The sequence below is a fragment of the Microcebus murinus genome, chromosome 1, assembly GCF_040939455.1.
Source record: "Microcebus murinus isolate Inina chromosome 1, M.murinus_Inina_mat1.0, whole genome shotgun sequence".
In the NCBI taxonomy this organism is placed as follows: Eukaryota; Metazoa; Chordata; class Mammalia; order Primates; family Cheirogaleidae; genus Microcebus; species Microcebus murinus.
The window spans coordinates 118,441,087-118,464,179 of NC_134104.1; the positions used below are offsets into that span (position 1 = coordinate 118,441,087).

The 23,093-nt window shown below is 47.0% G+C and overlaps 1 protein-coding gene across 2 annotated transcripts in view; it reads left to right on the forward strand.

Moving 5' to 3' along the window:
- DZIP1L (DAZ interacting zinc finger protein 1 like) overlaps positions 1 to 23,093 on the forward strand; it is a 39,047-nt gene that overhangs the window by 14,479 nt on the left and 1,475 nt on the right. For both annotated transcript variants that reach the window (XM_012787749.2, XM_012787750.2), the window contains 12 exons: positions 962 to 1,083; positions 4,426 to 4,587; positions 7,078 to 7,206; positions 8,549 to 8,611; positions 10,183 to 10,323; positions 12,627 to 12,657; positions 13,992 to 14,042; positions 15,385 to 15,518; positions 16,769 to 16,961; positions 20,330 to 20,546; positions 20,977 to 21,167; positions 21,815 to 21,954. In XM_012787749.2, coding sequence (XP_012643203.2) covers positions 962 to 1,083; positions 4,426 to 4,587; positions 7,078 to 7,206; positions 8,549 to 8,611; positions 10,183 to 10,323; positions 12,627 to 12,657; positions 13,992 to 14,042; positions 15,385 to 15,518; positions 16,769 to 16,961; positions 20,330 to 20,546; positions 20,977 to 21,167; positions 21,815 to 21,954 — 1,574 coding nt within the window. The remainder of the gene's footprint in view (positions 1 to 961; positions 1,084 to 4,425; positions 4,588 to 7,077; positions 7,207 to 8,548; positions 8,612 to 10,182; positions 10,324 to 12,626; positions 12,658 to 13,991; positions 14,043 to 15,384; positions 15,519 to 16,768; positions 16,962 to 20,329; positions 20,547 to 20,976; positions 21,168 to 21,814; positions 21,955 to 23,093) is intronic.

Consider the following 23,093-nt stretch of genomic DNA (forward strand, 5'->3'; position numbering starts at 1 on the left):
TTAACTGTTGCTACATTAATATTCATGATCTATTTATTCTCAGGCAGCTGGCTTCCCAGATGCCCAGCTCTTCTATTTCACACTCACCTCAAATAACTTTATTAAACCAAATTAATTCTACCGCATCTAAAAATTGCTTGTTTCCAAAATATTCAACCTGAGAAAAGCCAGATCTCTTTTCAAAGAAAAGGCTTAGAGTTTTAGTAACAGTATCATCTATCTAATAATCACTAAATATACTTTAAAAAGTAACAAATGTTCAAGTACTATTGGTGTCTTTTTCATTAATCCTTAACTCTTGTTTTATCAATATGTGGTTTAGTTAGAATGTTCTTTTATAGTTCATTCAGATTTTTTTAACTTAAAAATTTACAGTATACATTTAAATTAACCTTGGTTAAAATATTCCTTCATAACGCATGCTACCCTTTTTTCATTTGAAACTTAAAACCATATTTAAATTATATTATTGAAAAAAGTGAACTTAAAACTACAATTATTTTCATTATTTTAAATTCTTCTCTGATTACTGTCAACATACATAGATATGTTCTTTGTATTAATAATTGGTGTATACACAGTATTTGATATCCTGCTTCTGTTACTATAGTAGTTTTACATTTTTATTTCTATGTGTCAGTACTGTCAAAATACTTATTTTAAGGGACAATGCAATAATAGTTCACATTTACTGAGCTGTTTTGCCAGGCACCATGCTAAGCACTTTGCATTATCACATTTTATCCTCACAATAACCCTCTGAGTTAGGTGCTATTATTATCTCTATTTTGCCATTTGAGGAAACAGAGGGTCAGGGAGCTTATGTCCTTTGGCCAAGGTCAATGTACTAAGTGGCAATGCAGGTCTCAGACCAAGGTGTGACTGATTGCAAAGGCGAGGAACTACACTTCCTTGATTTTTTGACTTAAACTGGTCACCTGTCTTTGCATGGACCCCACAGGAAAACAGAAGAAGCAGGATCAGCCAGTGGAAGAAGTGATAGAAGAGCTACGGGCCAAGCTAAAGTGGACCCAAGGGCAGCTGGAAGCCCAGAGGGAGGCCGAGAGGCAGCGGCAGCTCCAGGTGGGCATGGAGAGGAAACGTTAGGGAGAATCGGGTCACCAACTGCCTGGGAGACCCATGATGAACATCAATCCTGTGGGGCTGGAATTTTAGCTGGTTTTCCAGAACTGGGAGCCAGAGCTAGGCTAGTGCCTTCCTGGACATGGCAAATGGTTCTGGGTAGTCTGGAAAGGAAAATCGAATTAATTTTGCTAGATCTATGTGCACAAAGGTAGAGCAGAGACATGCTGTTTCCTGCATTAGTCAGCACTCTGTCTGAGGACATTTGAACTTGAATTTTAACTTTTTCTACTTCACTATTGTTTAGTGTTTTGAAGACAAAGACTGGATCTGATTCTGAAAGTTCCAGAACCCAGCCCAGAGGAAGTGCTCAGTAAATATTTGTAGAATGAAAATATATAAACTTGCCCCGCTCATTCCTCATTTACTCCTTCATCACTTATCCCCTCAGCATGCATTTATCCAGCACCAGCTCTGTCATGTACTGTGGGGAATATAGGCATGCCTTGTTTTATTGCATTTTGCTTTATTGTGCTTCACAAATACTGTGTTTATGAATTGAAAGTTTGTGGGAACCCCACATCCAGCAAGTTTAGTGGTGCCATTTTTCCAACAGCATGTGCTCACTTTATGTCTCTGTGTCACATTTTGATACTTCTGTCAATATTTCAGACTTTTCCAATGAACACATGAATGATAAGAAAGTGAAACAGTCTTATTGCTGATATGGAGAAATTTTTAGTGGTCTAGGTAGATCAAACCAGCTACAACATTCCCTTAAGCCAACACCTAATCCAGAGCCAGGTCCCAACTCTCTTCACTTCTATGAAGGCTGAGCGAGGTGAGGAAGCTGCAGAAGAAAAGTTGGAAACTGGCAGAGCTTGGTTCATGAAGTTTAAGAGAAGATGCCATCTTTATAACGTAAAAGTACAAGGTGAAGCAGCAAGTGCTGATGTAGGAGCTACAGCAAGTTATCCAAAAGATCTAGCTGGGATCATTGATAAAGGTGGCTACACTTAGCGGATTTTCAATGTAGATGAAACAGCCTTCTATTGCAATAAGATGCCATCTAGGACTTTCCTAGCTAGAGAGAGGTTAAGGCCTGGCTTCAAGGCTTCAAAGGACAGGGTGACTGTCTTGTTAAGGGCTGATGCAGCTGCTAAGTTGAAGCCAATGCTCATTTACCATTCTGAAAATCTTATGGCCTTTAAGAATTATGCTAATTCTACTCTGCTTGTGCTTTATAGAAAGGGAACAACAAAGTGCAGATGACAGCACATCTGTTTACAGCATGGTTTACTAAATATTTTAAGCCTACCATTGAGACCTACTGCTAAAAAAAAAAATGATTCCTTTCAAAATATAATTGCTCATTGGCAATATACCTAGACACGCAAGAACTCTGATATATCAACAAGGAGATCATGTTGTTTTTGTGCCTGCCAACACAATATCCATTCTGCATCCCATGAATCAAAGAGAATTTTGACTTGCAAGTTTTAGTAGTAAAGAAATGCATTTTTTAAGGCTATAGCTGCCATATATAGTGATTCCTCTGATGGATCTGGAAAAAGTAAATTGAAAACGGTCTGAAAAGGATTCACTGTACTGGATGCCATTAAGAACATGATTCATGGGAGGAGGTCCAAATGTCAACATTAACTGGAGTTTGGAAGAAATCGATTCTAACCTCATGGATGATTTTAAGACTTCAGTAGAGGGAGTAACTGCAGATATGGTGGAAATATTAATAGCAAGGGAACTAGAATTAGAAATGGAGCCTGAAGGTGACTGAATTGTTGCAATCTCATGATCAAACTGTAATGGTTGAGGAGCAACCATTTTCTTTGGATGAGCAAAGAAAATGCTTTCTTAGGATGGGATCCACTCCTAGTGTAGATGCTGTGAACATTGTTGAAATGACAATGAAGGATTTAGAATATTCCATAAACTTAGCTGATAAAGCAGCAGCAGGGCTTGAGAGGACTGACTCCAATATATCTTTTTTTTTTTGAGACAGGATCTCACTCTGTTGCCAGCTGCTAGAATGCAATGGTGTCATCATAGCTCACAGCAACCTCAAACTTCTGGGCTCAAGCGATCCTCCTGCCTCAGCCTCCTGAGTAGCTGGGACTATAGGTGTGTGCCACCCAGCTAATTTTTTGTAGGGATGAGGTTTTGCTATGTCGCCCAGACTGGCTTGAACTCCTAGGCTTAAGTGATCCTCCCACCTTGGCCTCCCATGGTGCTAGGATTACAGGCATGAGCCACCTTGCCCAGCCTGACACCAACTTTGAAAGACATTCTACTGTGGGTAAAATGCTATCAAACAGCATCACATGCTTCAGAGATATCTTTCACAAAAGGAAGTCAATTGATGTGGCAAACTTCATTGTTGTCTGATTTGAAGAAATTGCCACAGCCACCCAGCCTTCAGCAACTACCACCCTGATCAGTCATCAGCACCCATCAACATCAAGGCAAGACCCTCCACCAGCAAAAAGATTATGACTTGTTGAGGTTCATATGATCATTAGCATTTTTTAGCAGTAAAGTATTTTAGACATGCTACCGCACAGGTTTTTTTAGACACACTATTGCACACTTAATAGACTACAGTATAGTATAAACATATAGTATAGTATAATCATAACTTTTATATGTACTGAGAAACAAAAAAAATTCATGTGACTTCCTTAATTGCTTTATTATAATATTTGCTTTATTGGGGGTGGTCTGGAACAGAGCTCACAATATCTCCAAGGTAGGTCTGTATAAAGAAAGAGATGAGGCCAGGCGCAGTGGCTCACACCCCTAATCCTAACACTCTGGGAGGCAGAGGCAGGAAGGAGGATCATTTGAGCTCAGGAGTTCGAGACCAGCCTGAGCAAGAGCGAGGCCCCGTCTCTACTATAAATAAAAAGAAATTAGCCAAACAATTAAAAAAAGAAAAAATTAGCCAGGCATGGTGGTCCATGCCTGTAGTCCCAGCTACTTGGGAGGCTGAGGCAGGAGGATCACTTGAGCCCAGGAGTTTGAGATTGCCGTGAGCTAGGCTGATGCCACGGCACTCACTCTAGGCCGAGCAACAGAGTGAGACTCTGTCTCAAAATAAATAAATAAATAAAATAAAGAGATGACAAATTGCTATTCTCAAGGAACTTTATAATTAAGAGAGGACTGGCGACTTGTCTACTCAAGTCCAAGCAGTGGGGACTGTGGGGAAAATATTCTTTGGGTCTCTATAGTGACTTGCATGGACAAGAAGCCCTAGCAAGTTCTTTGCAAATACTTGCTATGATGTGGAATTAATGATTATATTGTTCTTGCTTTTCTTTGTAGGAAGCGGAGATCACTCATCAGAGGGAAATAGAAGCTAAGAAAGAATTCGATGAATGGAAAGAAAAAGAGCACATCAAGCTTTATGGGGAAATAGACAAGCTAAAAAAGTTATTTTGGGATGAATTTAAAAGTGTTGCCAACCAGAACTCTACACTAGAAGAGGTACTCAACAGAAAAGGTTTTGCAAAGTTCTTTTGCTGAAAATCTGCTTGTTTGTTTTCAGAATTAATTTCTTAGTTTTTAGTAGTTTTATTTCATCTGCTGTGGGGCTAATGTGCTTTGGAGCCAGATATCAGAAGCCAGTGCCTCGGCCTGAGTCACTGCTCTGTCACATACTGGCTGTGTGACCTTGGGTGAGTTACTTAACCTCCCTGTGCCTCAGTTTCTTTTCTGTAAGATAGGTTGCTGAAAGGGTTAAATTGATACGTATACAGTACTTAACATTATCTGGTATATAGTAAAATAGCCATACTATTACTCCAGATATTATCCTTATTTTTTGCAAAGGGCTTTCATCACTGGACAAGAAATGAGGCAAAGTTTAAATGAATGCATTTTCCTCCCTACAGATATTCTCTGAGTGGTGGCTACATGCCAGACACTCCATTGGGGTCTGTGGAGGTTACACACAATAGCTAACATTTGCTGACCTGTATTTGCTATTTTCTAGCCCTTGTATAATGCACTTAATATACATTAACTTTCAATCATAACAATCAAACGTCTGTAACATTCTCAAAGTAGGTACATCACTAGTTTATTAATTTCTTTTTAAAAGTTCTTTTGAATAAAAGATGCTGTTAGCATTTCTTCATTACAAGTGAAGAAGTTGAGGTCATGTAACTTGCCCAAGATCATTCAGCTAGGAAGAGATGGAGCTGGGATTTGAACCTAGCTCTTCAAACTCCAAAGCCTCTGTTCTTCTACTGGGTATACAATCAAATTTATGCAGGAAAACCTTATTACAGTTAACCCTGGACCATATCTTCCCATGTAAACATGTATGACTAAAACTTTCAAGAAAAAAGTTTTGAGGAAAGATACTTTTAAAATGTATTACCTCTCATTGGTTCTCCTTAATCTTGTTTTTGAAAATGAATTGACTCTCTCACTCCCCCTGACATGGTGCTTAGTGGACTAGACATTTGATACATAGATATTAATTTGAAGTTGTTCAGAAATCACCTCATCAAGGGTCAAAGGTTTACTTTTGGTTAGGAAATTCTGAGATTTGGTAACTGAGGCCATAATCTTTATTATTATCCATGGTTTTCTTTTTAGCTCGGATCATATTTTCCTAAACTGTAACAGCCTATCCTTTTTAGTTTGTTTGTTTTTTGGCCTTTCCCCTATAGAATTACTTATGTGTTTTTGTGTGTCTCATCCCTGTTTCCTCTCAATATTTTTTTTTAATTTTACTTTTATTAAAGTATAGGAACCAAACTGGATACAAAATTCTCAGTGTAGTTGGATAATTATTTTGCTAATTTATTTTTTAAAATTCCAGGGGGAAAACCAAGTAGGATTCCATTTAGAATGCTTGTGAGAAACACTGTAAGGCAGTCTATTTTCAAAACACAAGAAAAGATTCTCCTTGACATCATTAGGAGGGCCAGTGAGAGGTAAATTTTGAAAATGTTTCTCCTCAAAACTTTCCCCCTGATACAGAAGTCTGAGAGCTTACTTTGGCTAAATTACCTGATTGAAGAGAGAACTGTAGATTAGATATTGGCTAAATTGAGATGCCAAAGGAATCTCTAATCAAAAGGAACATACCATGAAGGTTTGTAATGCCAAGAAATCTAGCTCTATGGCGTGTCACAAACAGCAGTGTGGAGGTCAGAAGTGATACATCAGAAACCCAGAGTTGTGCATACATCTGATAAAACATTCAACTGTACAGAAATACTCAATGAGTTTAGAAAGGGTTAACATTTGGACCCAGTATTGCTTAAACAGTAATTGAGAAGAGTTAGCAAGAATGATACCATGTTAAACTTGCAGTACCTTAAAGCTTTTATAGGGCTTATGAGTTTTATACAGTAATACAGATGGAAATATGTTACTTTTGTTACTGTAATCATGATATATTTTACAAAATAACCATAGATGGGTGGAAGACATCCTCTCTTTGATTCAGTTTTCCATGCCTTTTCCTTCCGGTCACGCACTTGCTAGCTCAGGAATCACCAGGTATTGGTGACCAGCTCTGAGCTGTGCAAAGCTAGCCCTTTCTGGTGACTGTCAGGATTTTTTTGTGGGGTGAGGGGGTGAGTCCTCAGAAAGTGGCCCGAGGTGGCTGAGAGCCTCCCATAGGCTCTCAGAGTCTGGTTTTCTTCAGCTTATTCCGGACCGAGGAGGAGATGCAGCAGCAGTCTGGCGAGCTCTGGGATTTGAGTACGGCAGAATTTAAGTGAAATTGAAATTGCACCGTTCTTCCATGGAACTTGCTTTTCTCTTGAGCCCTTGAAAGAGCCCCAGACAAGGGGAATGCTGGTTTGTGTGACTGTTTGCAGGTGCAGGTGTCTAGTGAGGATAACGTGGGGGTTAATGGTTGGGGTAAGGTGTGCCCTTCTGATACTGTTCAAGGTACAAAAGACAACATCATGATTGGATCTTTATCTAAATATAACCATGCCCTTGCCTTTTCAGAAACTGCAGGCACTGCAGTCCCACGGTGTGACAGAGTCCAACCTGGGATCGCTGCGGGATGAGGAGTCGGAGGAGCGAGTCCAGCAGACACGGGAGCTCCAGGCCCTGAGAGACAAGATGGAAATGCAGGTGAGCTAAGGCTCCAGGCCTTTCTTCCCAGAGCAAGCCAAGAACCATGTTATCTCCCAATGAGTTCTCTCCCTTTTGCCATATGAATTTAGGGAGTTGAAAGACATCAAATTTCTGTATTTTCAGACCTTCTGCCGATACATGCAAGCATAGCATAGGGTTCTCAGGTGAGGCTGGTGACATTTGTACAATAGCAGGTTTGCCTGGGATCTTTTTCAAAAATATGTACAGCTGTGTCTCTTTTTGACATCTTGGCTCCCAGTTTGATTCTAACCCAGTTGAAAACAACTCTTAGAAAGTGTTATAGTCTCCTGGATTTGAAGATATTTAGGATGGATCCAGTGGTGTGATGGTAAATGTTTAGCAGCCAGCTCTCTGGACTAAAAATGCTTTGATTTGTAGCATCTACAATTTCTGTGGTATGAATATGCCCACCATTGCTGATTTAATGCTATCGGTGTGAGGTCACCAGATGGAGTTGGGAAGACTTACGCACAATCTGTGCTCGGAGGCTGGTAGGAGGTGGCTCTGGCCACCACTGGGCAAATCTTACTACAGTCCAGTTATAAGATGGTCTGGATCACTGACAATTTCATGGCAAAGAAGGGTGATGAGCACAGTCATTGCATGGTGTTGTGCTTCTGTTTCTGTTCTCCAAGATTGTGGAGAAAGAGCTTAACATGTATTGTCAGCAGTAAAGTATTTCCAATGATTGATGTTTCACATTATAAAAAAGCAAATCTTTTTTCTATGAACTCTACATTCTTTGCCTATTTTTCTATTATTGATATTTTCCTTACCAATTTGTGAGTCTGTGTAACTTTAACTCAGCTCTTTGTTGTTCTAGCTGTGGCTGTTCTCCCCAGTTTTCTATTGGTCCTTCCAACTTTGTTTATCATGGTTTGGCTATAAAAATAAATCATGTTTATGTGGTCAAAATTATCAAATTATCAAACTTGTCTTTATGGCTTTCCCTACTCTAAGATTTAAAAAGAAAATTTTCCTGTATTTTCTTTTACTACTTTTATGGCTTTATTATTATTTTTTGTTTAATTCTTTGTCCCAACTAGAATTTATTTTTGTTTAAGATATTAAATATGGATCCAAGTTCATATATCTTTCCAGGTAACTAGCCACTTGTTCAAAGACTTTAGTAAATAATCCATCTCCCCCTTTTCTCACTGATTAAATTTCCATTTTTTACCCATCATTGTCAGGGCTTTCTGTTGTTCCATTATTCTGTCTGCCTAATCATAAGCCAGCACTTTTTAATTTCTATAGCTTTATAAAATGCTTTTAATGCCTATAGGGGTCCTTTTGATAAGCTTTTAATTTTTTCCAGAAAACTGAGTGGAAGAGAAAAATAAAAGAACTGCATGAAGAGCACGTGGCTGAGAAGAGAGAGGTAGCTCTTGTTGTGTTGTCTGGGGCCTTAGTTTCCTGTGACCTCCTTTCCTAATTCAGCATCCCCCCTCCCCTCTCCCCATCCCACCTGGAACTGGTTGGTGGATATTTTGTTGCTGATATGGTTCCTGACTGCTGACTCCCATCAGTACACAGAAGGGGTCAGCTGCCTGGTCAGCATCTTCCCTGGCCAGGACCAGGGGCCTCCAGCCTCCTCTTCTGAACCTAACGCATCCTTTATTCTGTGGTCCTCTTTGTAGTGGCCCCTTGAGGCCCTCCGGGGAGTTGTGCTGCAACTCCTCAGATGCATCCGCTGGTCATTTCGTGTTTGGGCTCTTCTTTGAATTCCTCCCACCCTAGGAGAGAACTAGGGGGCTGTGGACCTCCGTGAGAGTTCAGGGGGAGTCCAGATGGAAGGCCTCAGATACTGAGACCGGTGAACAGGGAGCAGCAGCCTCAGGGCAGTGAAGACAGCATGTTGTAAAAATGCCCTGAGGAGGAGGCAGATTGAGGAGGAAGCTGGTTAACAAGCACCCCAGGTCCTGCCTGCAGGAAGCTCAGAAGATGAAAAAGCTGAGATTAGAGTCTGGCCTGGGTAGATGCTCCCACTCCAGTATAGGGATGCACCAAAATTCACATGGGATGGTTTTACTTTATTTGAAACATTTTATAATGAGAAATTTACTCCAAGAACAGGGGCAATATACTAAGCTACAGTGAGTAAAGTCTCCCTCCCACTCAGCCACATCTCCCTGTCCCCAACACCCACCCCACAAGTGATGACTTTTCTTGCTTTCCTGTGTATTCTTCTAGAGTTTATGCAAGTATCAATGGATTATCTCTTTTTTTTTATTTTTATTTTATTTGAGACAGAGTCTCTCTCTGTTGCCCAGGCTAAAGTGCTGTGGCATTAGCCTAGCTCACAGCAACCTCAAACTCCTGGGCTCAAGCAATCCTCCTGCCTCAGCCTCCTAAGTAGCTGGGACTACAGGCATGTGCCACCATGCCCAGCTAATTTTTTCTATATATTTTTAGTTGTCCAGCTAATTTCTTTCTTTTTTTAGTAAAGTTGGGGTCTTGCTTTTGCTCAGGCTGGTCTCGAACTCATGGGCTCAAACCATCTGCCATCTGCCAGCCTCGGCCTCCCAGAGTGCTAGGATTACAGGCATAGCCACCATGCCTGGCCATATTGTGTCGTTTTATCTCTGCTCTTACATTAGAGGAAGCATGTTAACACCTTTTCTTCACCTCTTCTTTTCACCTAAAAACATCCACTTGATGGTTTTTGAATGGTCTCAATTTATTTGACTGTCCCTTAATGGGTGGCCACATCTGACAGAGAGCCCTTCCCTGCATTCCAGTCTCACTTCTTCCCAGGCACAGCTCAGAAATGTCCCCAAACTGGAAGGTGGTTAGTCTTGTTAGAAAGCCGCCTGCCCAGGTCTAGAAATCCTCTGTCTGCTTCAAGCGAAACCCTTGACAGTCTTTGCCTACAGCTGCGGGCCCTGTGGCCACCGGGCACTCAGAGGTCCCCACAGACATTTGACTGACCGACCATGCTGTGCCCACCAGCTGCAGGAGGAGAACGAGCGGCTCCAGGCCTCCTTGTCTCAGGATCAGAGGAAGGCAGCTGCCCAGTCCCAGCGGCAGATCAGCGCCCTCCGCACCCGGCTGCAGGAGCAAGCCAGGCTCATCGCCTCCCAGGAGGAGACGGTAGGTCTGTCCCTCCTTTCAGCCAGGCCTTGGTGTCCCTAGACCTCTTCCCTGCAAGGATCTCCTTGGGTTCTTCTGGGCTTCTTGGTGCCAGTCTTATTACTCAGGCTCCTTAAAGAAGGACAAGAGTCCTCCGGCATGAGGGATACAAAGTGATGAGGATGTTACTGCCCCTTTCTAGGCTAAAGATGTGCCATCTTCCTTAGGGATAGGTGGCAGATGGGGTCACACTAACAGCAGAAACCATGTAAAATGCCCAGCACCTTCTTCATCCTTTGCTTATTACCTCATTTAAGCCTCACTACTGACCTTCAAGGTAGGCATCCCCTTCTCATTTGACAGAAGATGAAGCAGGCTGGAGAAGTCAAGTGCCTCGCTCAAGTCTACCTTGGGCACTCTATAAGCGACAGGGGTGAGATAGAACCCTAGCCGGGAAGGCGCAATGCAGAGCTTGTTCTCAGGCATCATTTCTTAATGGTACCCTGTCCATAAATGAACAGCCCCTGATGAGGTCGTCAGAAAGACCAGTGTGATGCAAAGGCACTTGCTTAGCACCTTTCTCCTAAATCTGGCCCCTGTGACTCCTCATCTTTTGCTGATAATTCTCTGCCCTGTCCAAGCTAAGCTGTCCCTCCTGAGCCCCAGGTCTGTGGGAAGCTGTGTCTTTCCCCACCAGGGCCCCTCCTGTGGCCTCAGGTCCTTGCTGTGGTTCTGCCTCCACCCATCTCACTGACTGGCCTGCACGCAGCTTCCTGGGCTGAGCACCCGCTGTCACTCTCCAGTCCTAACTTTCTGTTCCTGCACCTCTTCTCTAACTATTTGTGCTTTTCTGCACTCCCGGCCACACCTCAGCCAGCCAGCATCTGCCCCAGCCCCCTGCTTTTCTTTTCACTGTCCCCCCTCCCCTAAAACTCTTAGCTCGTCACTGCCATGGCCACCTAAGGTCCAGTGTGGAGGTTTTCTCCTTATGTTATCCAGAACTCTGGTTTGCCAAGGATTTGCTTAGGAACCTGTTGGCTAAAGATAATAGAATAGGTTAATAGAGATGAGAGTTGCTGGCCTTTGTTAGCAGCAAAAGTATGCCATTGGGAACCAGACTCTGTTTCTCTTTTTGCCATCTTCAGTCATCAGACTTATGTTTCCTGCTTGACTCCCACAGCTGTGAGCTGTCTGCCATGGCCCCAGCCAGGCAACCATATTTGGCGGAAGCCGTTGATGAAAAGACTTCTGCTTATTATATTATTGGTTAAAACTGTGCCATTTGGGCAACTACAGCTGCAAGGAAGGCTGGGAAGTGAATAGTTTGTTTTACAGCCTCAGTCGTAGAGCTGGGCAGAGGAGGAAACAATTGGGAGTGGGTATCGGGAGAGTCATATGTCAGCGTGTCCCACTGCAGGGAATACAAATCTACTCAAGCTTAAGCAGAAGAGGGAATTTGTCGTAAAGAGCTCAAGTCAGGGAAGAAGCTGAGTCGGAACAAACTGGAACCAGAGATGTGAATGTGGTCGGGAGTTTTCCTCTTTTGTGTGTCTCTGTTCCTTTCTCTGTGTTTGTTTCCATTTTTTTTCTTTTACTCTGAAGATCAGCTTCTACTTCTTATCTGTTCCATGTGGCACAACAAACACATAAACAAACTAAGAAAAGCAAAAATAGTTGGCTGCCAGCAGCTCTTGACTTCACTTATTACTAGTCCATAACTCTTTGCCAAACCTGGATGGTGAGCTGTGGCTGTGGCATGAGGTCACGTTGCTCACGTGTGGCTGCCCCCCCCCCCCCCCGCAGCCATGTGGAGGGAGGGAGAGAGGCAGCTCTTGGAAAGAGGGCGTGAGCAGGCAGTCCACATCGTGCCTCCTGGCAGGGATCGTGTCTGGCCTCCTTCCTCCCAGGTGGGCTCAGCTCAGATGCCCACATGGTGGCAGGGGAGCCTCTTCCTTGCCCTGGATGCTTTCCATGAATTATACCGTGGAATTATTCCATGAATTACACTAATGGCGCTGACCGTGCCTGTCCCACTCTGCTTCTCTGAGGCTCCTGCCCTTCATTCATAATCCTTCCTTGAAGAGGGGACATTTTTACCTCTCTATTTTGGGAAAATGGAATGTGCTGCCATTTCTCTCACATGTGGACACAGGAGGTGTTGAGGGGCTGGGATGGTGAATATGAGCTCCTTCCCATTCCAAGTGGGTGGCATGGAAACGGTGGCTGTCCCTTCTTCACTGTGCTAGGCAGACACACTGCTCAGAGCAGAGTTTTCCCACAGTGTTCCCTGCTGGTTGTAACCGGCTCTGTTCACCTCTTTGCAGATCCAGACCTTGTCCCTCAGGAAGGTGGAGGGTAAGTCTACATGGGGTGGTTTGTAACAGTCTTTTTTTTTTTATTTCAGCATATTTTGGGGGTACAGATATTAAGGTTTCAAAAAATGCCCTTCCCCCCCTACCCCCACAAGTCTGAGTTTCCAGCATGACCATCCCCCAGATGGTGCACATCTCACTCATTATGTATGTATATACCCGCCCCCCCTCCCCCTCCCCCCTGCCCAATACCCTATTACTGTAGTACCTATGTGTCCATGGTTTGTAACAGTCTTGGCTGTTGTCTTGAGCTTTTCTCCCCATTAGCAATTTATAGGTGGGGGGTTGGTGACAGCAGCCCATGGGACACGTGGGGTCAGGCTGTCCAGCTGGGTGAGGGAGGGAGCTTTCAGGACAGACAGGGCTGCCACCTGGCATTTGTGCCGTACAGCTGGCAGAGCTTCTTACCTGGCCTGTTCTTCTCTGTAGAGAGGTGGGGGTGTTACGGAAGGGGGAAGATCTTGGGGGTGGTGATTGATGGGGAGGGGTTCATGAGCAGGCTTTTCTAGGTAACTATGCCTGTGGCAAGGCCTCAGGCTTGCCGGCGACCTTCACCTTGTTCCCAGCATTTAGCAAGTTGACCCCAAACCCATGTGAATGTGGTCTGTTTGGCGCATACACTGTCCTTCTCTTGAGGACTCTGCTGTGGGGGTACGTGTGCCTGTGAGTGTGTGTGCGCCCGTGTGGAATGGAGTGGGGGCCCACAGGGACTGCTTCTGCTGGGAGGACCTTGGCCAGCCCCTAGGAAGCCTGGTCCTTCATGCTCCACCTCCAGCTCCCCTGTCCTATGCCTTTAGCTCCCTTTCTGTCCTTTTTTGCAAACTCACATCTCCTCCCATGCCCTGCCTTGGGACAAGACATATTTTTCCCAGCTTTGCAGCCAGTTCAGAGGGGCACTACTCCTGTGGTCCTGACCTTTCTGAGGGCTGGAGCTGGAATGGTTACCTCAGTAACAGCTGTGGGCCACAGACTTCACCAAGCACTTGGGGTTCATTGTCTTGTTATATTGAATGTGGAATGGGTATTATTATCCTTATTTTCTAGATGAGGAAACTGAGGCTTAGAGAGGTTCAAGGACCTACTATCTGGTGCATAGCTAGCGGGGGTGGGGGACAGAGCAGGCATGTGAACGCAGATTTTTCTGTCTCCCGTGTCTATGGGTGTGACCACTGCTCCATCCTGCTTCTCTGCAGTAAAGATGCACTGACTGGAGGGCTTGCTCTTTCTGGCTGGTACTCACCTGCGGTCTTGCACTTTTCCCTGAGTTGGGGATGGGGTCCAGGGCACCGGAGCCACTAACGTTCCTCCTCCCTTTAGGGATCCACGAGGCGCCTAAGGCTGCAGACACAGAGGATTCTCCCGAGGAAGGTGGGTCTTGTTTTCCTTCCTGGGTGTCCACACAGAAAACAGATTTGCTGCCCTCCTTATTGTTTAGTTTGTCTCTACTTATCTGTATCTGGACACCTGAAGCTGGGGTCCAGGGGATTAAGGACACGAAATAACATTTCTTAAGCACCTTGCGTGTGCCAGGCACTAATATGCAATCTGCTGGTTCAGTGATGGGGAAACCCAGGCTCCGAGAGGATCAGTAACTTCCCCAGAGTCAAAGCTAGCAGGTAGCTGAGCCAGGGTTTGCAGCAATGTCTGAGTCACAGCCTGGCCCACTGCCTGTCACCCGGTACTATCCAGAGCAATGAAGAGAAGTCACTGAGTTGGCTCAAAAATGGCCTTTGCGGTTTTATTCTGCATCGTGAAGGTGCTGCAGGCAGATCACGCAGGTCCTAACCAAAGTGCAGGAACCTTCCTCAGCTGGCTTGTCAGCGCACTGGGTGCCTGCCATTCTATTCGCCCTCCTCAGTGACTGATTCTGATTTGCAGAGCTCTCAACTTGTAACCAAGGGATACAAAAGAAAAGTGAAACAAATAGACACGCTCTCTGACTGCAAGGAGCTCCTAGGATGGTCGGGGAGAGGGAGCTCCCAGGAAAGATGAGAGCTCACTGGGCGACCTGCTGACCAGGGCCTGCCCGCCGAGCGAGGCTGTGCTGGGACAATGTCAAGGTTACCCAACAGGCACACCAGGAAAGGGTCCGACTTGTGTCATCAGAGAGTTCATCATGGGGGTATTTTATTTTTTAATACAATATCTTTCTATATTTTTGAGGTGGCAATCTAATCTATATACTTGGGGAAAAAGAAAAAGAAATAGTGTAAAAGGGTGGACAGTGAGAAGTAGGTCTCTCTTCTGCCAGCTATCCAGTTTCTTCTCCAGAAGTTCCCCTGTTGACAGTTGCTTCCAGAGACACTCTGTGCAAATAGAAAGCGCATATGTGAACCCATTCTTCTCCTTTTTCCCTGAATGGGAACACAGTCTGCACATTGCTTTGTTGTTAGTTATATTGTTAACATCTTACTCGGGAAATCACATCATTCCATATCCCTTTCTATAGAATTGCTTCGTTATCTTGGAGGTCTCGACTGGTAGGGGATGAGAATGCCGAAGGTGGGTGGAGGGTCCAAGGCAAGTGGAACCCAGGAGCTGAAACTCCCCATCTTCTGACCCAGGGATGGACACGCAGGAGGGGTCAGTGGCTCTGGGCTCCTAGGCTGGAGACCAGGATCAGTGGCAGCCTGAGAGCTCGGCAGGTGCAGCAGGCTTCTGGGAGGTCTCAGGTGCCCAGGCTGACCTGGGTTGGTGTCTTGTGCCACAGAGCTGGAGGACTCCCGAGATGAGCATCAGAATGTGCTCACAGCCCTGAGGAGTAACCCCACCTTGCTGAAGCAATTCAAGCCAATCCTGGAGGACACCCTGGAAGAGAAGCTGGAAAGCCTGGGGATAAAGAAGGTAAGTTCCAGGGCCACCAGTTAAAGGGCTGATACCTATGATTTGGACACAAGTTGTCAAACTGACAAATGATCAGAAACTGCTCTCATTTGTTCCCACCTGGGCTGCTTTGGTGTCTGTGAAGGGAAACCCACACACCTTCCCCTCATCTCACAGCAGCAGCATGGTCTCTGCTTCCTCCAGTGGCTTCTTGAGATTGGCGATGCCACCTCCAGGCCTGACCCCTCAGTGTGCTCCACTCATTGGTTATTTCCCTCTGTGTCTCTAAGTAAATTTTCTTCCAGAGGGAATTTAATTGGCTCAGTTTGGCCTGCAGACAGGTTCCCCTTGGGCAAGTGTCCAACTTCAAGTTCATCGTCTGTGGCACACGTGGCCATGTGCGCTCAGCAGCTGGCCGTGGGCAGGCAGGCACGGGAAGCCATGTCTGGCACCAGTAAATGTTTGAATGCCATGTGTTTATCCAGAGCATGCATGTTATCATTAGAGGCACCAATGAAATCTGTTATTAACTAAAAACATACCTTGTTATTTAAAGTAGCCAAGCATCCCGTCATTGAAAATACTATTTGTATAGAGTAGGTTAGGGAAAAAGAAATAGACACCTAAGTTTAATTTAGTAAGGATGCTGACTAACCTTTGACTATTTTCAACTACTGCTTAATCTTCCTTTGGCCCTATGTTCACACTTGATTAACACATTTCTTTCTAACCTTGCATGAATCCTCATCTTGGATTCACATGCCTCCCAAGACTCTCCCATGGGCTCTGGGTGGATGTCAAAAGCCCAAACAACTTCCAGTACATCTTGAAAGGGTACCTCGCTTTTATTTATTGCAGTTTAGTTTTTCAAACCTTGTTAGCCATGGATGATATGTCTGGCATAATGGTAGTGCTTGCAAGTGCAAAAATGAGCAAGCCGTCTTTGTTATCCTAGGTCTGTTATCCTAGGATTCAGTCAGGTGGGACATCTTAGGCATGTTTCATCTAAATCCCTTATGCTGTGATGTGGACAGAATTGTGATACAGTCCTTTGCATTATCCTCGATGCAAAAGCCTGAACCCTGAAGCACTGCACTTTCGGCAACTGTAGCTCACCTGCTCTGATCCTCATTTCATGCCCCTACTCCCGCAAGAAAAGCACCAGGTGCTGACCACAGACTCCCAGGTCAGCAGCAGCAGGTGTGAGAGGCTTAGGGGAAGGGGAAGAATGGTAGCCTCTGTCTGTAGAGGTGAACTTGTGTCTCCTCCAGGGCACAAAGGGAATCTCCGTTCAGACTCTCAGACACCTGGAGTCCCTGCTGAGAGCCCAGCGGGAGCAGAAGGCCCGAAGTTTTTCTGAATTTCTGAGTCTGAGGGAAAAGCTCCTCAAGGAAACCACCAACAGAGTGAAGGAAAGACAGGAGCGCGGGGCTGTGGAGTCTCAGCCAGACGGCCAGCCTTCAGGTACACTGGGCAGAGGCTTGCTCAGGGGCTGGGTCCTGGAAGAGTCCAATTCTTGCCAAGGCTTATTTGCACATGGGGAAGGTATGAGCCCTGCCTGCAGGGGTATTGCTCGGAGGGGCTGAGCTGGCGGGTTCCTCACAGGTGACTGAGTCCAGACATCCTCTGTTGGGGAAACAGAGTCCAGGGTGTGGGTGGGGTGAGGGTACTTGTCTAGGGTCATCAGGGAAGCCGGAGGAGAGCTAGAGCCAGAGCTTGTTGTCCGCCTGCACGGTCTCTGCTTAGACGTGCTGCCTCCCCCAGCGGCTTCGGCCGCTCTGCTTGACTTAACTGTGACCACATACCAGCCCTGCTCCAGCCAAGAGCAGCCACTTCGTTTCTGCTCTGCACACCGGGCCCTCGGCGCTGGGAGGCAGACCAAAGGCCTGGGAGCTTTGAGGCTGCAAGCGGAGGCAAATCCCAATCAAACGGAAACGTCCTCAGAGCTCAGATGGCCCCTGCCCTGAGCAGTGGGAGGCCACGAGGGGCTGGGCCAGTTCTGCACGCGGATGACTCCGCAGAGCTAAGGCTTGGCCCCCTGGGCCAGGTCATAGCCACCGCTTTGCCACTTGTCCCTGCCTCTGGGGTCCTGACGAGGGAAGAAGGCCTGTGGTTCTAGTGGAGGCCTAGGACGAGGACCCTTGAGTCTGTGTTTTCAAAGACCTGATGGAGCAAGTGGATTTGTGTTTCCAGGTTGGAGAGCCTTCCATTTCCAGAATATTCCCAGATCCACTGTGCTGCTGTGACTAAAGGCCCTGGGGAGAGCTCCGGTGGGTCTGGGTCTGGGTGTGCTCGTGCAGGGTGCTGCCCTGCTCCCTCCACATCGTCTCCTCTGTTGGGACACGTGTGTCTCCTCGCATCCAGCAGACCCAATCTGAGCTCTTCATGCAAAGAAATTTTGCAGAGTGTGGGCCACGTATCTTTTGGATATGAGAGATGATTTTAGTTGCTACCTGGACCAGTTATTTTAAAATTTAATCTTTATTTTTCTTCATGTGAATTAGAAGAAAATATTATTACTCACATAGCAATCCTGTGAGCTCATGGGAATTATTACTTGGACAAATATAAAGCAGGTATTTTATGTTTAAAAGTTCTGCCATTTTACATAAAAATGTTAAATAGATAGCAGGACAGCTGGTATGAGAATATGGCAAAAATTGTGTTGATGACCTGGGAAACTGTCCTATTATTTCTAACTTCTGGTTGTAAAATCTCTAAGGAAGGGACAGTTCTCAGTCTCTCACAGAAATCTCAGACAGTAGAGTATTTGTCCTGGTTGCTAACTAGCCTTTCACACTTCAGTTTAAGCTTTTATCCCTTTGCTCATTTGCTCAAATGCTTATTCATTCATTCCTCCATCCACTCATTCATTTAGTACAGCGTTTGCTGAGGCTGACCCAGTTCTGTGGCCTGTCACCTTACCTGGAAACCAGCTAGGACTAGGTGATGTGACGGAGCAAGTTTGGGGTGGGCTGGACTCACAGGAGGGAGGGGACAGGGACTCAGGGAGGATGAATGGAAATACTCTAGGAGTGCCAGGAGTGCCGGCTTCCCAGAGAAAAGAAAGGCATCTTGTTCCTTCTAGCTGCCAGCCCCGCTCCATCCCTGCTCCTGTGGCCGGAAAACCAGGAGGGAGAGCCTCCCCTCGCCTTCTCTCCCCTTCCCTGGCCTTGGGGTTCTCCCTTTTCTGGGCATATCACTGAGACATGAGATGAACACCCTGTTTTCATGGTATTCTGTAGACCTTCCCTTCCAGCCCCATGTCCACATTCTCCTCCTGAGTCCCACAAGTGTTGGGCTAATGCTCACCTCCTGTCTCTGCCAGGACCATGCCCCTTCTCCTGTTCGGGGGCAAGGCTGTGGCATATAGTGAAGGTAGCAGCAAAAGCCCAAGGCTGGAGCAGACTGATGAGCTGGGTTTGCACCCACCACTTTCTTCCATGGAATTACGGGCAAATCTCTTAATCTCTCAAAGCCCCTGTAGGGAAAATGATAGTCTCTGAAGATGCTCTGGGGCCCAAATGGTTGTATGTGAAACGCTTTGCTTGGTAGCTGGTAGACAGTGATTGTAAGCTATTGTTTTTTTCTCTTGCCAAGTTTGTCTCTGCTCTTTCTCTTCAGTTCACTCTTTCCCAGAAGGTCCACTCCTGAGTAGATGCATTCTCTGAAAGCAGGGTGCAGTTGACCCTTGAACAATGCAGGGGTTTGGGCGCCAGCCACCCTCACAGTTGAAAATCTGTATATAACTTTTGACTACTCAACAACTTAACAACTGATAGCCTACTGTTGACCCGAAGCCCTACTGATAACATAGTTGATTAACACATATTCTGTACCTGTATTATATACTGTATTCTTACAATAAAGTAATCTAGAGAAAAGAAATTGATATTAAGAAAATCACAAGGAAGAGAAACTATATTTACTGTTCACTAAGTGGAAGTGGCTCATCATTTGGTCTTCATCCTTGTCTTCTTCATGTTGAGTAGGTAGAGGAAGAGAAGGGGTGGCCTTGCTGTCTTACGGGGGCCAAAGGCAGAAGAAAATCTGCATATAAGGGGACCTGTGAAGTTCAAACCCATGTTGTTCAAGGGTCAATTGTGTTTCAAACATTTTTGACTTTGAACTGTAGTAAGAAATGCATTTTACCTTGTGACTCAATCCACACATGTAAGAGTTTTATGAACAGTGCTTACTCTGACTTCTTGTGATGCACTTTCTCTCCTCGTCTCTTTCCATAAAAAATTGCTGATCCTGGTCCTCCCTCCCCCAAACTGGGTCTTGATGCAATTTGGAAAACAGGCTGTGTCTAATTGCCTGCCTTGGGCGCTGCCTTGGCACCAGCTGGGTTGGGAGGAGCGTGCAATCTTGATGGCTCATGCAGTCCTGCAGCGACCTCTGGTGGCAGCTGCGCCTTCCTGCAGGGCTGTCTACACTCTGGCGGCTGCAGTGTGGGTAGAGACGACAGGTGGGTGGCCTTGGCCAAGTCCACTTCTAGGACTGTGTTCGGGGTGAGCTGCAACCATACTGAGCCCTTCTTCAGACCTGCTGACCCCTGCTGGTCTTCTGCAATGACAATATGACCCTGGAACACCTAGCTGCTCTCCTAGTCTCTGATGAAACCCTGGAACCGTGGTCCCAGTTCTGAGTCTGGCCAGCAGTGGACACCCTGGGGTGGGGACAACTATTCAATCAGCCGTGGTTATATGGCACACTGAGATGGAGTGACGTGTCTGTTTCCGGTGTGTTGGAGCCTCTTTGTGCCTCCTCCCAGGCTTGAGGGCCCAGCACGGGCATACTCTGAAAGTCATTCCTTTCTGTGTTTCCAGTCAAAAGCCAGTGGAGCACACTGGCCTCCAGAGAGGCCCAGCCAAAGACCAGGACCCTGCAGGTGGCGTTGCCGTCCAAGCCGGCAGAGCCACCCACACCAACTCTTCAGAGCCGTGGCAGCCGTGGCCCCGGCCCGACCCAGGTGTCCACCCCAACTCCACGCCCCAGAGTGCGTGGACCCTCCAGCACCCCTGCTTCCCCGGGGGCTGGGCCGAGGTGAGCCCCAGACTCTGCCCTCTCACTGGGCCCCACGAAGCCCTGTTCTGGGCTCCTTGCAGACTTCTGCAGACAGGTGAGGGGCAGAGAGACGTGAACAGGAGGTACCCCAGGTGGGGTCCAAGCTGAGCTCCAAAGAAGAGCCTTGGGGTCCTTCACTCTGAGCAGGACAAACCCTCCCCTTACCTGGCTCTGCCCCCAAGCCCAGTTGCCACCTGGCAGGCTGGGTCCTCAGGCGGGCAGCGCGACCTCTCTTTGAGCCCCTTCTTCCAAGGGAGAGACTGCTGTGGCTGCTGCATTCCTGGGTGACCCTGGCTGTCTGGGCTGCGGGGAGGGAGCGGGGCTGGCTCTGGGCCAACCAGACGAGCTTGCGATGTGGTAAAGTTTGGCCTCTGAAGTTTTCTTCCCTCATTTCGTCTCCTCCGCGCAGCAGCACGTCCCCGTTCAGTTCTGAGGAGGACTCGGAGGGAGGCTCTGTGCAGCGTGTGCCTCGCCAGCCCCTGCGAGTTCCTTCCAGGGTGGTGCCCCGGCCACCGGAGGGTGACTGGGACTGGTCTGACACCGAGACCTCGGAGAACGCCCTGCCCCCTGGCAAGGGCTCAGGCGCGCTGGCTGCCTCAGGTGAGTGGGCCAGGACCGCCTCGGGCCCTACTCCCCCAGATTTCTCTTGGCCCTGGAAACACGCTTCACCTTTTTGGGGGGCTTTCTGATTTGGCATTCTTTCTCTGTTTGACTTGGAGAGAGAGGATGGCCCTCCTTCCCCTCAGATATATTTTCCTGGGATAAAGAGATATCAAGAGAAATCTACAGTTTGAGTGAAGTTTATTTTTCCCTTGTTTTGCATGGAATTGTTTGTTAGAGACTGGGAGAGCTCACTCATCCCTTTTTTCCTTCAGGTTCCTTCAGGTTTCCTTCAGGTTTTTTCCTCCAGCAGAGAATAAGCACTGTGGTCGGCCACATGGAGAGCAGAGGTTCTGCCTCAGCCTCTCCTTAGAGGGAAGAGCAGCTCCTAAGCCTGCGTCCCCAGCCGTGCCGTTAAGTGTGCGCAGTTACATCTGCAGACTGTTCCAGGCCTCTGTTCACAGGACACCCGTTGCTCTCTGGGCCTTCTCTCTCTCCTGGCCCCTCTTCTTGGCTGCCGACTTCCTCCCTCCTGACCCTTGTGCCCATTCTCTCTGTCCACACTGGAGCCTGGACATGGCCCCCCAGGATGGAACTTTCATTCTCCATGCTTTCCCCACGGACACAGCTGCTTGTTCCCCTTCCAGGTACGCTGGTGCAGTCGATGGTCAAAAACCTGGAGAAGCAGCTCGAAGCCCCGGCAAAGAAGCCTGCTGGAGGGGTCAGTCTGTTTTCAGTGCCCAGTGCTGGGCCACAGAGGGTTGCTGCACTGGGCAAGAAGCCTCAGGTAGGATGTAGGACGCTTGGAGGTTGCCCTGCAATTGCGTACAGAGCCAGCTCTGAGTTTGGGGGCCCTGGGGTGAGGGTTGTGGGGGATGGTCCAGCGAGTGTCATCCTTGTCCCTCGTGGAACACTGCAGGTGGCCTCATTGTCTCCCTCTGCCCCTGTGCACGTGGAGAGATGGCCAGTTTGGAATACTCATTGTGTCCATGTTAACATTAAAAAGACTTTTGGTTCCTCCTACAAGCAGCTGCTCAGTAAGTTTAGTTCTCCCCATCTCCTGCCTCTGGAGATCCTGGGAACGGGCTCTGGCTCCCTGAGGCAGCTGCTCTCCTCTGGCTCTGCCTCACCACACGGTGGGCTCCTCCCCACCCTAACACAAGTCTGTGTATGCAGCAGACCCCCGAGGTGGGTATTGGAGCAGGCCCACACGGCACATGAGTCAGTAACAGCGTAAAATGGGAATATTTAGACACCTTTGTTCTAAATATTCAAGGCCATGTGTCATCACTACAGATGTCTTCATGGCTTTGCCTTGGGCCGTGGCAGCCATCAGATCTTCAGGCCTAGAGCTCAGATCTCGAGCTTGGCCCCCCATTACCCCCCCATCCTCGCTGCCTTCCTCCCTGCACCTCCCTTTAGGGAGCTCTAAAGTTTCCTTCCTCTTAGGCAGGAAACTTTAGAGCTCTCTTTACTACACACTACTTTCTCACCTTTCTCAATCAAAAAGGTGCATCTTGGGATGATCAATACTATTGTCCTAAAACTCAGCAATCATTCTTTGGTTTTTTGGTAGCAGTTTCCTCCCTTTTACTACGGAGTGTGTTTGGTTTATCATACAGTTCATGTACGCATTAATGGGTCCAAATGATTAAAAAACACACCTGGTCCCTCTTCCCAAAGCCTGGAAGAGCACCAGCTGCCCAACACAGATGGAGCTGCTGCTCAGAGCAAGCTCGCTGCTCCACCCTGGGTGCTTTCTGACTGGTTGGCTTCCCTTCCAGGAGAAAGTGCGCAGAGTGGCTTAGATCAAAGCCCAGGTGGCCAGCAGGGGCAGAGAGCTCTGGAGGGGAAGGCCTGAGCTGCTACACTGGCAACTGCAGTCTGGGGGTGGCCTGCTCCCTTTGCTGACCCTGAGCTGTCCCG